The 15,038-nt window shown below is 31.4% G+C and overlaps 1 protein-coding gene across 1 annotated transcript in view; it reads left to right on the top strand.

The window, feature by feature from the left end:
- Window positions 1–1,519: 1,519 nt before the first annotated feature.
- Window positions 1,520–15,038, top strand: part of LOC115875402 (zinc finger protein ZIC 4-like) — a 63,533-nt gene continuing 50,014 nt past the window's right edge. The window contains exon 1 of the mRNA XM_030890847.1: window positions 1,520–2,484. Within this exon, the coding sequence (XP_030746707.1) occupies window positions 1,677–2,484 (808 nt within the window). The 5' untranslated portion in view covers window positions 1,520–1,676. The remainder of the gene's footprint in view (window positions 2,485–15,038) is intronic.

Below are 15,038 nucleotides of genomic sequence, written 5' to 3'. Positions count from 1 at the left end.
TTTGCTATATTAATTAAGCACAGTTTTTACTTTTTTTTAATATTATTATTAAATTATATACGTTGGTATCTACATTTATGTATGTTATAGTTATTTTCTGTTATCTATATATTTTTACTGTACTATTGTAATTTTATTTGTTGCTTATTTACTGTTAAACGTAATTTTATAATAGAACATCTTTAATTTTTGTTATTAATTTATACTTTTATTTTTATTATTTTGTATTTTTATTCGTGTTTAAACTTTTTCTTTCCTTTTGTTTTTCTTTTAATTCAATAATGTATATTTTAATTTTCGTTTTTCATGTTTCTGTCAAACTTTTTAAGGTGTCATACAGTAGAGTCTAGATATCTTTTAATCAAAAATATTTTATATTATTTTATTAAATTATTTAAGAAAAATACCTAAGTACACTTTTAAGCATTTAGGTATATTGGTGGCAATTGTTTAAAATTTGATTTAATTAAATTTAAATTTAGAGAAATTATATAACTGATTTGCTTAACTAAATATATCTGGGAAAAATGTAAGAAAACAAAGCAACTTAAAGTTTTTATTTCTTAAAAGAATACTGAAAAACTAAAAATTATACTCATATTTTTATTTTACCATTTTTTGTTGATTATAAATTTTTAGTTTTGTTTTATATTATTTTTGTTCATTTTAGTATTTATTTTTAGATATTCAATATTATTTTTTTCATGATTTATTTTTTTTTGTTTTATATGATTTTAAACATTTTTCATGTAATTTGAAAATTTACTAATTTGGATTCCTAATGCAGAAAAATAAAGATTACCATATTTTTTTATTTTCAAAACTAAAGAAACGAAGCAAACAGAGAGAAACAGTAATTAAAGCATTTTATCATATTGTAGATATTTTAGTATCATATAGGTAAACTAGATATTGGATATTAAAAAATCGATTAGCATAATACTTGAAGATATGAAACCTCAATAGATCTATTCCAAGGCATTTGAGTATTCTACCAGTATATTCAACCTCTTTAAAAGTAAATGGAAATTATTATTTATAGATCGTTACGTAAACGATATCTCTTTTTCTATCTTATTAGAAAATAATTAAATTAATAATTCATCCGGTACGCCTGAATTAATATCACGAACCGAGTCCAACTTAACCATTAAAACAAGCTCCGCTCAATGCCGCATCTCGCATTCCGTCCCCTAATTACCCAATTAGTCAGGACCGTTCCTCCGCTTCTCCACGTCTTAACGCTAAAACGAAACAGGAAAAAAACAACAGGAGAAACATCACACCGAAATATCAACAAGTCGCCACGCAGAACGTGTTTTCGTCGCACACCCCCCGCAGCCATTGGCCCAGCTTGAACCAACCGAAACGTCCAATCGGCTGTCTCCCCCCGTGAGCGCCAATGCCAGGGGTCCTGCGTGCACCCAATCGCACAGCGGCCCCGCCCAAGCTCACCGTGATGATCGCAGCACGATTCTCGGCTCCCAACAAGCACTCAGTCATGCTGCGTACACAGCACGAAAGCAGTTGTTGTCCGATGGGCTACAGTTAGTTATTTTGATTTTCAGTAGCACTTTTCCGGGTTGATACAAGTAGATGACGTATATTTTTGAGATTTTTAGTGATGATATGAGTGGACTTTGAGATAAAGTGCGTGAATTCGGGAGTGCTAGACAATGATTAACGCGTTTATGGACTCTGGACACCATCATCTTAGTGCGTATGGGTTGAAAATGTCGCCTGGACATAATGGTGGAGGTGCAACGATACCGGCGCCTCACCAGAATCCGGCGGCGGCGATGACGGCTCCGGATGTGGGTCCCGGAGCGCAAAACCACCACTTCCAAGCGAATTATGGACATATGGGTCATTTAAACCCTCACCCCGGTTACGCGGCTAGAGATTTCCTCCTCCGACGCGATCATCATGACTTTCCCACCGCCCAAACCGCTCCTAGTGACTCTATGCTGTTCCATCATCACTCGGAGATGCCTCCGCATCACAACCTGCACCTAGCTCCTCACCACCAAGTGCTCTACTCTCGGACTGATCACCACGCGGCCTATCACGCCCAGCCTAACCCCCAGTATATTAACCATCACGCTATGGCGATGCCTCACCATCCCGGCAACCTCCACGGAGGTTTTTTCAAGTATATGAGGCCGATCAAGCAAGAGATGCAGTGTTTGTGGATAGATCCTGATCAGCCACCCCCTAAAAAGATTTGCGGGAAGCATTTTACGACCATGGCGGAGATTGTAGGGCATTTGGGGGTGGAGCATGTGGGGGGACCGGAAATAACGAACCACGCGTGCTACTGGCAGAACTGTTCGCGGAACGGGAGGCCGTTCAAGGCGAAATATAAGCTGGTGAACCATATCAGGGTGCACACGGGGGAGAAGCCTTTTCATTGTCCGTTTCCAGGGTGTGGAAAGGTGTTTGCGAGGAGTGAGAACCTCAAGATACATAAAAGGACGCATACAGGTGAGAGCATGTAGCGAAATAGAATTAAAGATAAAATGACAGACATTAAAATTGAGTCTTTCGATTCCTGTGTTGTTCTGCTAAGGATTTTCAGTAAATCTTGAAGTTAACATATTGAAGATAGTAATAAAACCCCTCAATTTCCTTTTATATGTTAGGTATGACATTAACTGAATATTATCATATGATTCATATTTTGTTTATAAGATGATAATGCTAGAAATAATATGTAAATAATTTCATTAAATAATTTAATAATACTTTTTTTTTCAAACGTCACAAATAATTTTTTAAACAATTTCAAACGTTCCAAATAATATAAAAAGATTTAAAAGTAATACCTTATTTGTAATTATATATCGAGAAACTATGGTTACGCTCGTTGAATTTGACACTTCATGTCAGTTTAATAATAAATTTTCGTACTTTTATGCTTAGGCGTAAAAGTGCTTTACTTTTATGCCTAAGCGTTAAAATGACTTTTATATTCTCTCTAAAAAAAATAAATGAATTTACTTACTAGACTACTAGATACTATTATTTACCCTTAACATTTAGATTTATTTTTTATTTTGCCTCCAATGACAAATGTCTTTTTGTGTGACTATGATGATTTGATAATTTGTAACATGAAATTTAACTTCTTCAGCTATATTTAAAATAGAATTACAAAGATAGTACCTATACCCTTCAAATAAAATGTATAAGTTCAACAATAGTTATTATCCATCAACTCTATACAAAAGAATAATTATAATTAATTTAATTTAAGTTTTTCATAATTTATATTTCATAAAATTATAATAACAATACTTTTTTAGTCACATCGACATCACAAATTTCAATACTGTTTTCCTTTTACAAAAAATATGATAAGAATTTAAATTTTCCAATGTATTAAATCAAGGATTGATGAATGGCTAGATACAATAATTGAAATATGAATATATTATGTACCTAATATCTTTTAGAGGTACTACAGTACTACAGAACGCTTATATAGGTAGAGTACCTACATAAAACAGTTAATTTTTCTTATTGTTACGGATTTCCTTCTTGTTGAAAATAGATTATAATACTTAATTAATCTTCAATATACTTCCATATTTCATTAATCCAAAAATACGAAACATGTGCAGATAAATAACAAGCTGTTAATAATGAAGAAAAAAATATTAAATGTTGATATTTAATATTCATTTTTTAACAATTAATTTAAATTAATATTTTGATTTACGTTCAACGGATACCTATAGACTTATGAGAAGGATGTAACATTGACGGCTTGTCATATAAGGAATATTTATATGAGTTTTTATTCTTTTTCGTTAAGGTTATTTGATCTTGGAATATTTTTGCGTTTACAGGAAATCAGGCTATTTATGGAACTCTAATATAGCTAATTTTGTTTATTTACTGGAACTAAAAAAGAACAATTAACACAAATTATAGTATACAAATATCGACAACTCCTACATAAATACGGTGCAAAGTTAAGTTTTCTTAGTGGTATTGTTTTATCTTTATTATCTTTCTGGTATGTAAATTCTCTAAAAGAAATATATATTTTAAAAGAAATATATATTTGTTTATATTTATTATATTGTTGAATATCGTCAGTCCAAATTAGTTACACTTCTGACATGAAAACGATACAAAATTAACTATTTTGAGTGCGGTATTTCTATCCCTGTTATATATTTCGCGTATGTAAATTCAAAAAGAAATATATTTTGTGTGTTGAACATCGACAGTCCAAATGGATCAGAGTTCTGACATAAATTTGATACAAAATTGATATGTTTAAGTTATATTCTTCTATGCTTATAACCTTTCTGGTATGTGAATAGTCTAAAAGATGTATATCTTGTTTATTGAATATTGGAAGTCCAAATTAGTTAGACGTGATAAAAAATTAACTATTTTAAGTGGTGTTCTTATCCTTGTGGTACCTATATAAATTTAAAAATAACTATTTTGTATGTTGAATAGTCGACAGTCCAAGTAAGTTAAATATTTGTTAAACGATGTAAAATTAACTTTTTTGAGCGCTATTCTCTTATTTCTATTATATTTCTGGTATGTAAATGCAAAAAGAAATATATTTTTTGTGTTGAACATTGACAGTCCAAATGAGTGAAACTTCTGACATAAATATATTAGAAAAATGACATTATTAAGTTATCTTCTTTAATCTTTATAATTTTCTTATTTTGTAAATACTCTAAAAGAAATATTTTGCTTGTTGAATATCGACACAGTCCAAATTAGTTAAACGTCCGACATGAAATGATACACTGTATTTCTGTTATCTTTCTGATATGTAAATTCAAAAATAAATATATTTTGAGTTTTGAATTATCGACAGTCCATATTAGTTAAATCTCTGATTAAAAATGATGTAACATTATTTTCTTTCAGTGGTATTCTTTTATCTTTATCATCTTTCTTGTATGGAAATTCTCTAAAAGAAGTACATTTTGTGTGTTGAACATCGACAGTCCAAAATAGTTACCCGTCTGACTTAAGTATGATTCAAAATTAACTATTTTTTGTGGTATTCATTTATCTCTAGTATATTTGTGGTATGTAAATTCAAAAATAAGCATGTTCTGTGTGTTGAATAATCGACAGTCCAAATTAGTTAGATCTCTGCTATGAAAACGACGTAAAATTAACTTTTTTGAGTGGTATTCATTTATCTCTATTATCTTTCTGGTATGTAAATTCAAAAAGAAATATATTTTGTTTGTTGAATATCGACAGTCCAAAATAGAGAGACGTAAAAATGAATCAAAATTAACTATTTTGTGTGGTATTCTTTTATCACTAATATATTTGTGGTATATACATTGAAAAATAAGCATATTTTGTGTGTTGAATAATCGACAGTCCAAATTAGTTAGATCTCTGCTACGAAAACGACGTAAAATTAACTTTTTTGAGTGGTATTCATTTATCTCTATTATCTTTCTGGTATGTAAATTCAAAAAGAAACATATTTTGTTAGTTAAATATCGACAGTCCAAAACAGTTAGACGTCTGACACAAATACGATTCAAAATTAATTATTTTGTGTGATATTCTTTTATCTCTAATATATTTGTGGTATGTAAATTCAAAAATAAGTATTTTTTGTGTGTTGAATAATCGACAGTCCAATTAGTTAGATCTCTGCTATGAAAACGATGTAAAATTAACTTTTTTTGCGTGGTATTCATTTATCTCTATTATCTTTCTAGTATGTAAATTCAAAAAACTATATTTTGTTTGTTAAATATCGACAGCCTAAAATAATTAGACGTCTGACATAAATACGATTCAAAATTAACTATTTTGTGTGATATTTCTTTTATCTATAATATATTTGTGGTATGTAAATCCAAAAATAAGTATATTTTGTGTGTTGAATAAGCGACAGTCCAATTAGTTAGATGTCTGCTATGAAAACGGTGTACAATTAACTTTTTTGCGTGGTATTCATTTATCTCTATTATCTTTCTGGTATGTAAATTCAAAAAGAAATATATTTTATTTGTTAAATATCGACTGTCCAAAACAGTTAGACGTCTGACATAAATACGATTCAAAATTAACTATTTCGTGTGGCATTCTTTTATCTCTAATTTGTGGTATGGTAAATTGTTGAACAATCGACAGTCCAAATTAGTTAGATCTCTGATATGAAAAGTATGTAAAATTAACTTTTTTTAGTGATATTCTTATTATCTTTATCATCTTACCGTTATGTAAATTCAAAAAGAAATATATTTTGTGTATTGAATATTGGAGGGGGGGGGGCTTGAAATGTTTTGAGTGGCCTTCTCTTCCCGGTACGTAATTAAAAAATACATAGGATTTTTGGTGTTGAACATCGACAGTCCAAAATAACTTAGAACCTCTTGACATGAATACGATGCAAAGTCCGCGGGATTCTTTTAATACAAACAAATCGAAATTATCACGCAATCCTTCTCCTAATTGCCGGAGGTAGATATAACTTTCACACACGACAGAAGACCGTAGAGTGTAAATAATTGCGATCGAGTCGTTCCTTGTAATATATAGCGCGATTTAATTTGCTATTTTCGTTTAACTCACGCGAAATTTTTCTAGAACCACTCGATATATTAACGTTGCGCGGCTTATGTGACGTGTGTGCAATATGGCTGCGATTAGTCGCGGTTATCAGAGCTATTAATTTATTTTGGATGAGAAATTTGTGGAGGGAGAATGTTGGGAATGGGAGAAAGGGAAATTCAATCGAAAGTTCAGTGTTTTATCTTTAATTAACTCGTTTATTTACTTATAAAAATATAAAGAAATACTGGAGATCAAAAAAAATATATAAATATCATTAGAGAGACCATATTATGATAGGCTTTTTATATTTCAAAAGAAGATATGAATGTTGAAAATAAGGGGTATATGGTTTTCTCTTCAAAAAACTTTTTAGTATTTCGCCAGTTACTGTAAGAAAATCTACAAAATAAAATAGTTATTATTTTGCAAACACTGATGCGTTAATCTAGGGTTGCCAACTTTCAAAATTAAAATAAGGACGCGGAATTAAAACGGGACAGGCGAAAAAATTTTTAAAAACTCCAAACGTCAAAAATTTACGCAAAAGTTATGTAAACGTTATACAGATAATGGCCTTTTTTGCTTTCTTAGCGCATCTACCAATATTTCTTATACGCAAGTAAATATTTTTTCTGTATGAAGGAGTGGAGCTAGCAAAAGACATACTGTTGCCAGATTAGCAATTTTATTAAGCATTGTTTCTATAAATGATAATTTTTTAGATTTTGAGTTTCGTGTGAAAAAAAGAGGACTTTTTCAATAGAGAGAAAAGAGGACAGTGCGTTCAAAAAAGAGGACTGTTCTCTGAAATAGAGGACGGACGGTTGGCAACCCTATACGTTAATCCAACAGAGACCAGCTTGTCAGCAGTTATTTACTAATAAACAAATTTGTCTAACGGACAAAAATGCTTAACGTTTCGGGAGGTATATCTCTTCCCGTCGTCCGAAACAAAAAACAAAAGAAACAAAGAAAAAAACTATTTAAAATATCTAAATACAATACTAAATGCTATTCAAGAACAACATTTTCAACAGATGCGTCTATAAAACCGTTGACGTTCATAATTTAAATGACTTTTGATACGTCAAGTTAAACTTTGCTATGACTTTAAAATTAACAATAACGAGGTTAAAACAAAAAGTCTAAATATTTTTTCAATTTAAAAATATTTTTTAGTTTGTTTTAATTTTTACTTTGTTATGTTTATAATAGGTATGGTATAAAAAAAATCCCCAAGCTATACTTATGCCGATAGAATTTATGTAAACTACATATTATCAAAAATTGTCCTGGTACTACGATCATTTAAACGAAAATCTGATGTTCTACCTAGCTTAATATGTTATGTCGTGTTCTGAGCTCCATTGAAACTTTATTTAAAATCTGTGGAGACTAGAGCTGTGATTACAGGTGTGTGTATGGGAATAGGCGAGGTAGGTGATAAGTATTAAAAATTGAATTAAAGAACAAGTAAAGGTTAAAAATATTAATTTATTTAAATTAGTACAATTCCTCACAATTTGTGAATGTATGATAACCATTTCATAATACACCAAACAGCATCTAACAATATAATTTTTGTTGCGATGCATGATTGTTCCTTATAACCGAGCATATTAAAAGGTATACAAAATGTTATCTAATGGTATACTACATTAAAAATTAACTAGATTTCTTATTTTATACAGTGTATTCAATAAATTTCGATACTTATGGAGAAACAATTTTTTTATTCTTTTAAAGTATATTATTCTGTCTATCAGTAAAGTGCTAAATAAAATCTAAACACTTTAGTGTGTTGTTTGATATACAAATTATGTCCTCGGATTGTCTTTACAAAGAGGAATAACTTTTATTATTGACATTTGGGAAAAATGTGTTCTTCTTAAAACATTGCTTGATAAAGGTTAATCCCGTTTATACATTTCTAAATTTTCATACCTTTTTGGAGAAAATTAAAAGAAAAACATGAAAATATAGCTGTAATTTGTTCGACAAGTCCTAAAAATCAAAAGGCGTGGTAATTTCGTTTTCAGTCTTTGATAAAATGTTATTGATAGAATTTTAATTAACGTCATATTTTTTACTGTTTTACAATGTTAAAGAAGCACAAAATTTATGTACTTCAATGCTACGGAAGGTGATAATAGTTATCGGAAAATTTGATACTTTAACAATAGCAAAAAGTATGACATTATTCAGAAATAATAATAATCAGCTATCAAAGAATGAAATCAGATTATTTTTAACCTTTTTTTTTTTTTTTTTTTTTTTTTTTTATAAACTTTATTTTTATGTTTTTTTAATTTTCTCTAAAACTGTAATGGAAATTTGAGCATGAACAGGATTAACCATTTTAGAAGGAGGAAACATTTTTATGAAGGATTCATTTTTCTAAAATTTCAATAATAAAAAAGTTTTTCTCTTATAAAGAGAATCCGGGACATACTGTACAGGGAAAGGTTCAAAAGGGTGTGAAATTTTCTCAGAGTATAAAGAGAGTGGTTTAATTTTCCAGTTTATATTTAATTTAAACTCAGTTTTCATTGATGCTAAGACATGGTTAGCGAAACGTGCGTCCCAGAGCAAAATTAAAGTATTTTGCTGTATTGTGGTAAATTAGTGTTTTATTTTGCTGTTCTAACACTAAAGGTTCTAACCCCACAACTCTAATAGATATGTTAAGTAGATAAATTAAAAAAAATCTAAGAAACAGATTGTTAGGAATATTAATATAGTCTAATAAATGCCCACTGCTCAGTATCGAATCTTAAAACCTAATAAAGCTCTAGTTACCGTCGTCGAACAAAGGCCTAACGACTATTTTGACAGAAGCGAGAGCCCCGACTCGGGGCGACAAAAGAATAACGTTCTCGCACACACTCACACACTCGCAGCACATATTCAATCACACGTACGCCCTTGATGATAATGCGACAATCGGCGGCGGCAAAATTCGAGTAGGCCACGGTTCGATTGGCCTCTCGAGAACACTCGAACATCGGCGACGGCCGCCGCATTTGTCAGAGGGGGCGAGATTGACGATTGAGGTTAGGTCGGAGGTAACTCGTGTCGGATGGTCGTTGAAGGTTTCAATTTGACGTAGATGCGTTAGACAGTTGAATATTATCTTAAAACTTTATGAGTACGATATCAGGGTTGAAAAAAAAAACATAATTTTGTTTGTTTTTAAACACATTTTTAAACAAAACGTTTTAAACAACTCAGGACCATATACAATGAAATTATTTTCTGGATATTCCTATTGTAGATCGTATAGGGAGGGGGGGAGTTTGGTTTATCACCTTGACCTTATAGATCTATTGTGTCCCCCTTTCTTGAGTTATAGCTCACCATACAGTCTCAAGCCTTTGAAAAAAGCTAGTATCTGAGACGGGTTTATAGTGGTTACTTCTCCATCCCCGATATCAGTCGTAGCAAAATAAAACACTAAATCACCACAATACACCAAAACAAACAACAAAGTTAAACAAAAAATAACAGCAGCCAAAAAATGCTTATTTAACGAAATTACAAAAAACTTTCCTATATTATTTTAAAAGTTTAACATCGGGTATATATTACGCTCAATAGTCGAATTCGGACAATGCCCGAGAAAAATACGCAAATCTAGTTTTGAGCAAGGAATATTTCCCAAATCCGAAATATTAATTTTATTTGATTATTTTTTTTGCCTATGGTATGATTTGGTTGCATTGGTTTCATTCTTTTTGGTTGGATTGGTTTAGTTATTTGGCGAGTTGGTTAGCGTGGTTATTTGGAGGGTGTTAATTCATTGGTTAGTTGGTTTTTCGGGTTTGGGAAATATTCCTTGCTCAAAACTAGATTTGCGTATTTTTTCCGGGCATTGCCCGAATTCGACTATTGAGCGTAACATATACATTAAACCTATGCATTTTCGGCTTCGTGTTTATAGGATTTTTTTTCTATAGTTTATACCAAATAAACTTCGAGTCACGTGATTAAGCTTGACCTGCACATCGTTGCCAACTTTTACATATTTTTTTATAGTCAAAATATTTTAGGAAACAAAGATAAATGAGTTATAAATATATAAACAATTATTATTTACATCGACAAAACTCACCTTCTTAACAGCACTTAAGGGATATAAAAGGCCATTACTACCGCTTTCCCGTTCAAAATATTCTAATAAAGTTGCGATTAATTTTTTACGGCTATTAAGCCAATTATCGTGTACACTTCGGATTAAAAGAGGTTCTAAAAAGAACAATGTTTGACTGCAAGGTCTGCTAGTAAACATTTTTAAACTTAAAGTATCACAACAAAACTAATTTAAACCAAAAACTCGCAATAAAAATCTAAAGTGTCAAAACGAATGACAATGTCAGGAAATAAATAAATAAATGTGGCAACTTGACATTTTTCAGAGCAGAGCTACCACCTGAATCCTCAGCGGGAAATTTAAATTCCAGTTAGGCAGCCCGGCGACGAATATGTCCATGGTTAGCAACAATGAATTTAAAAATCGCGCCCTCGATTACTTAACTAAAAGTTTAATTGATATCAATCAAGAATATATTTTTTATGAGTATATTTATGAATCATCCCCTAAAATTTTGTCGTGCATTTTTCAAACACACTGTATCTTTTCTAATTCCATAGGGGAAAACATAGTATATTTAATCAGTACCCATACAACGATAACTCACTCTACCTGTACCTATACCCGAATTCCGAAAATTTCCGAGATTTACCATCGGCCCAGAATCATCTTTTAAATGACTTTTAAAGTTTGTGGGCGTGGAAGCGAGCATTCCCTCGGACAGATACGGTCCCCTGGCTCTGACAAAAGATTTTTTCGAAATTTTCGACGGCTCCGTAAACTTTTACCTTTTCGGTGAAACCGTGTCCGTTTGTGTTCCCGGAACCCGTTACGACAGCCGAACGGCAGATTTATCGCATAGAAAAGTCGACGAGAATAGAAGAGAGTGCAATAAATATTTGAAATCTTGTACATATAACTTGAAAACCTTGTCGAATTGCAAATAAATATAATTAGAGAAATGGTTAGCCTACTAAATTGAAATTTAGTAGATATTAAATACTACTCTATCCAGTAGGTATACCTCTTCCCGTCCCCGTCATCAGAAAGAAAAAACACTTACTTACTGCCATTACTCGTTGACGAGTATTTGACACGCATCAGAAGATGGTTACGTTTTCTTTTCCGCACTCCGGACATTCAAAAATCTCATTACTTTGTTGCCTCTTTACTTTTTGATTGTCGCTGTTTGTGAAACTAAACTTTGTGAGTTTACAATTATTGTTCTCCATTGCGTTTTACTGTGCGCTGCTTCCTCCCACTTATTCTGCATGCTTATTCCCTTTCAGTTTTCATAGAAAATATCTTTGTATCTTTTGAGTTGTTCACCCGGTTTCCTCTTACCCTCTACAAGCTCACCGTAAAGAAGATATTTAGGTAGGCGGTTTTCTTGCATTCTGCGTACGTGGCCAGCTCATCTTAAGCGGGATTTAGTACTCATGACTTCGGCGTTTTCCCAGCTAGCTTTTCCAAGGACTGATACGTTTGAGATACGGTGGTACCATTTGATTCTTAACAGTTGTCTAAGGTGTCTCTGTTGCAACTTGTTTAATACGTTCGTGTGCCGGCGGTACGGCACCCAGGTTTCGCTTCCATATAACATGGTGGGGATTATTATTGCTCGGTACACTGCAAGTTTCGTTTTTGTGCTCAAGTCATGATTGTAGAAAGCCCTGTCTTTTAATTTCCAGTGCCAAATTTTGGAGAAATGGAAACTTTCATTTTTAATTTAGAAAGAGATACTAAAAAGTCAAATAACTTGCTACAAATTGCTTTAACACATATCTGTTAAAAATTAGTGTTTTTGAATGGGGTAGTAGAATTTAAATATTTTAAATAGTTTTTCTTTTTTCTTAAAGTTTATTTGTTTTTGACGATGACAGAAGAGATACACCTTCTAAAACGTTAAGCATTTTTTGTCAGTTAGGTAAATTTGTCTTGCAAGCAAAAAGCCACTGACAGCTGGTTTCCGTTTGGATTCAATTAATATAATCTAAGGATTCAATGCAGTGATTCAATAAAAGAGATAACTTATTTATTTTGTAGATTCTTCCAGTGGCGAGAAACTCAGACTTTTTTCGAGGTAATGATTATCATGAAATAGGTAATTAGGTAAATGTGGATTTCTCTAGAATTAAGGATTTATAAATTAAGATTTTTTTTAAGTTTTTTATTTTTTTTTAAATAACAGCTGTTAGTTGTTTGACGTTCAAATTAAATATTACTGATGTATAATATAAAAAAGCTTTTGTAGGTTTTCTTGGAAATATTTAAATTTTGAGTTCGAAGCTATTTTTAAATCAGAAATATTTTATAATATTAATTTGCATATGATAATGTAAATTTCATTTATTGCCTACGCATTTATTATAGAATTATTTTACCGAATATTATGTTCTCTCTAATGATATCTAATTTATGATATTTTAGACAAGAAAGTTATTGTGACAATCAATTTTTCTCTCGAAAAGAATTCTGTGTTTTCACCATTAGAGGAAAATCTACAAAATAATAACAAAAACATTATAAACACCACTGCGTTGATCCAACGGAGACAAATTTGTCAGTGGTATTTTGCTAGTAAAACAAATTTGTCCAAACGACAAAAAAATCTTACAAACCAATGACTAAAGAATATAAGGACATGTAACGCCCCTATACGGAGCTGCAGCAGGAATTTGTGACCTTAGACGACTTTTCTTTTGGTGGCAAACAATGAGTCATCAGTTGGTCACCAGCGACAATTTTAGAAATTTTTAATAGTTGTTAGTGAACTTTGTATAAACTTTATTACAATGCTGATTAGTTGTTCAAGCTTTCAAGTGTAAAAGAAGCAGCGATAAGAAAGAGCCAGGAATTACGTTCATAGGTAAATAAACAGTCCACTCCCACTTTTTAGCGTTTTCTTAAGTTTTCTTATTGAATTCGATAATTATTTTTCTGATATTATATGTACTTGATATGTGCCATACGTCGATACTAGTTTTGTACCTTTGTTAACATTTTAATACGTTTTTTTCATAATTAGTGGTATGATACCACCGCCACACCATAGGCGTAGTCAAAAATATAATGTCCGCTTCAGCTAGTTAAGTTAAAGAAAAAATATGGCCACGGCACTGTTTGGTGCCATGGTAACAATTTGCTCTCGGGTCTTGGTGACATGAATTCTTTAGTCATTGTTACAAACAGTAAAATTAATATAACCATATGTTCAATCACGTCTGAAACGAAAAAAAATTAAGTTAGGTTAAATTACAATACAGGGTGAGTCTTAAATAAGTACAAGTATTTTAAGAGGTTGTGAGGTAGATCTCGATAAAAGAAACGTATTTAAAAAAAACGAGTTATTTTACTTTGAAATTTCCAAAAAATTTTTTTTTCGTTTAAATTTTGAGAACTTTTTTTTTTTTTTTTTTTTGGGTTTTCTTTCTTGTAATTTTAATCTACTTCCTATGTTGTCATATTATCAAGAAATTATGTTTTAACTAAATTTTAAAAAAAATGGACGAAAAAAACCTCATGATCGTGTTTCTGTAGTGTCAAAATATAATACCCCTGAAAATATTTGCACTTATTTAAAGACTCACCTGTATAAAATTATTAACATATAACGGCAGTGATATAATTTCAGGTACACTTAACATAAAGGAAGCAGGTAGTAAACGGTAGTAAATATTTATAATTTTGGCAATTGTGCTTTTGGTATCCGAAGAACCCATCCATCATAAAATCCTCAAATAATAATCCTATCTTATTCATACTGATAACTGCCAATACCATAAAACCAAGTACCAGAGCATGTATCCCGGAGATAAAATGCAAAAGAAAAAAAGCAACCCGGCCTTAACAAGGGGGCGTAACCTCAAACAACCCACGGCTCTCAGTAGTCCGATCTTTAAAGCTTGTTTAAACACTGTTCGTCCTTCTTTTGGATCGGTTCCCCGTCTCGGCCCTATAATTAGCCGATTTATCTTCGAGAAGGCCTTAATTAAAAAAAGACAGCCACGTAATTTGACGTGATATATGTCGGGATCGGCTGTGATTCGCTGTCGATCACTCACTAGTAAGTATTTAAAAAAAATCAATTATTTTTAATGTTTACTATTTTTAAGCTTTATACAGGGCTAAACTTAAATACGTGCAAATATTTTAAGGGGTAGTATATTTTGTCCCCAAAAAGACAAAAAAAAATTTAGCAGCATATGTAGGTTAACTTTAAAACAAAACTGTGACTGAATATATTGAGCTTACATCGTTATGTATGAAACAAAATTGTTTTCAATTTAATAACAACTTTTTTGAACAGCGGGAAGGTACAGCAATGGGTAATCCATTGTCTCCATTTTTGGCTAATTTATTCATGAGTAGGTTTGAAGTA

Source organism: Sitophilus oryzae, unplaced genomic scaffold, assembly GCF_002938485.1.
Source record: "Sitophilus oryzae breed Bouriz unplaced genomic scaffold, Soryzae_2.0 scaffold_1385_pilon_pilon, whole genome shotgun sequence".
Taxonomy (NCBI): Eukaryota; Metazoa; Arthropoda; class Insecta; order Coleoptera; family Curculionidae; genus Sitophilus; species Sitophilus oryzae.
Note: the sequence above shows the minus strand (reverse complement) of the source record. Positions and strands in the feature narration are given on the sequence as shown.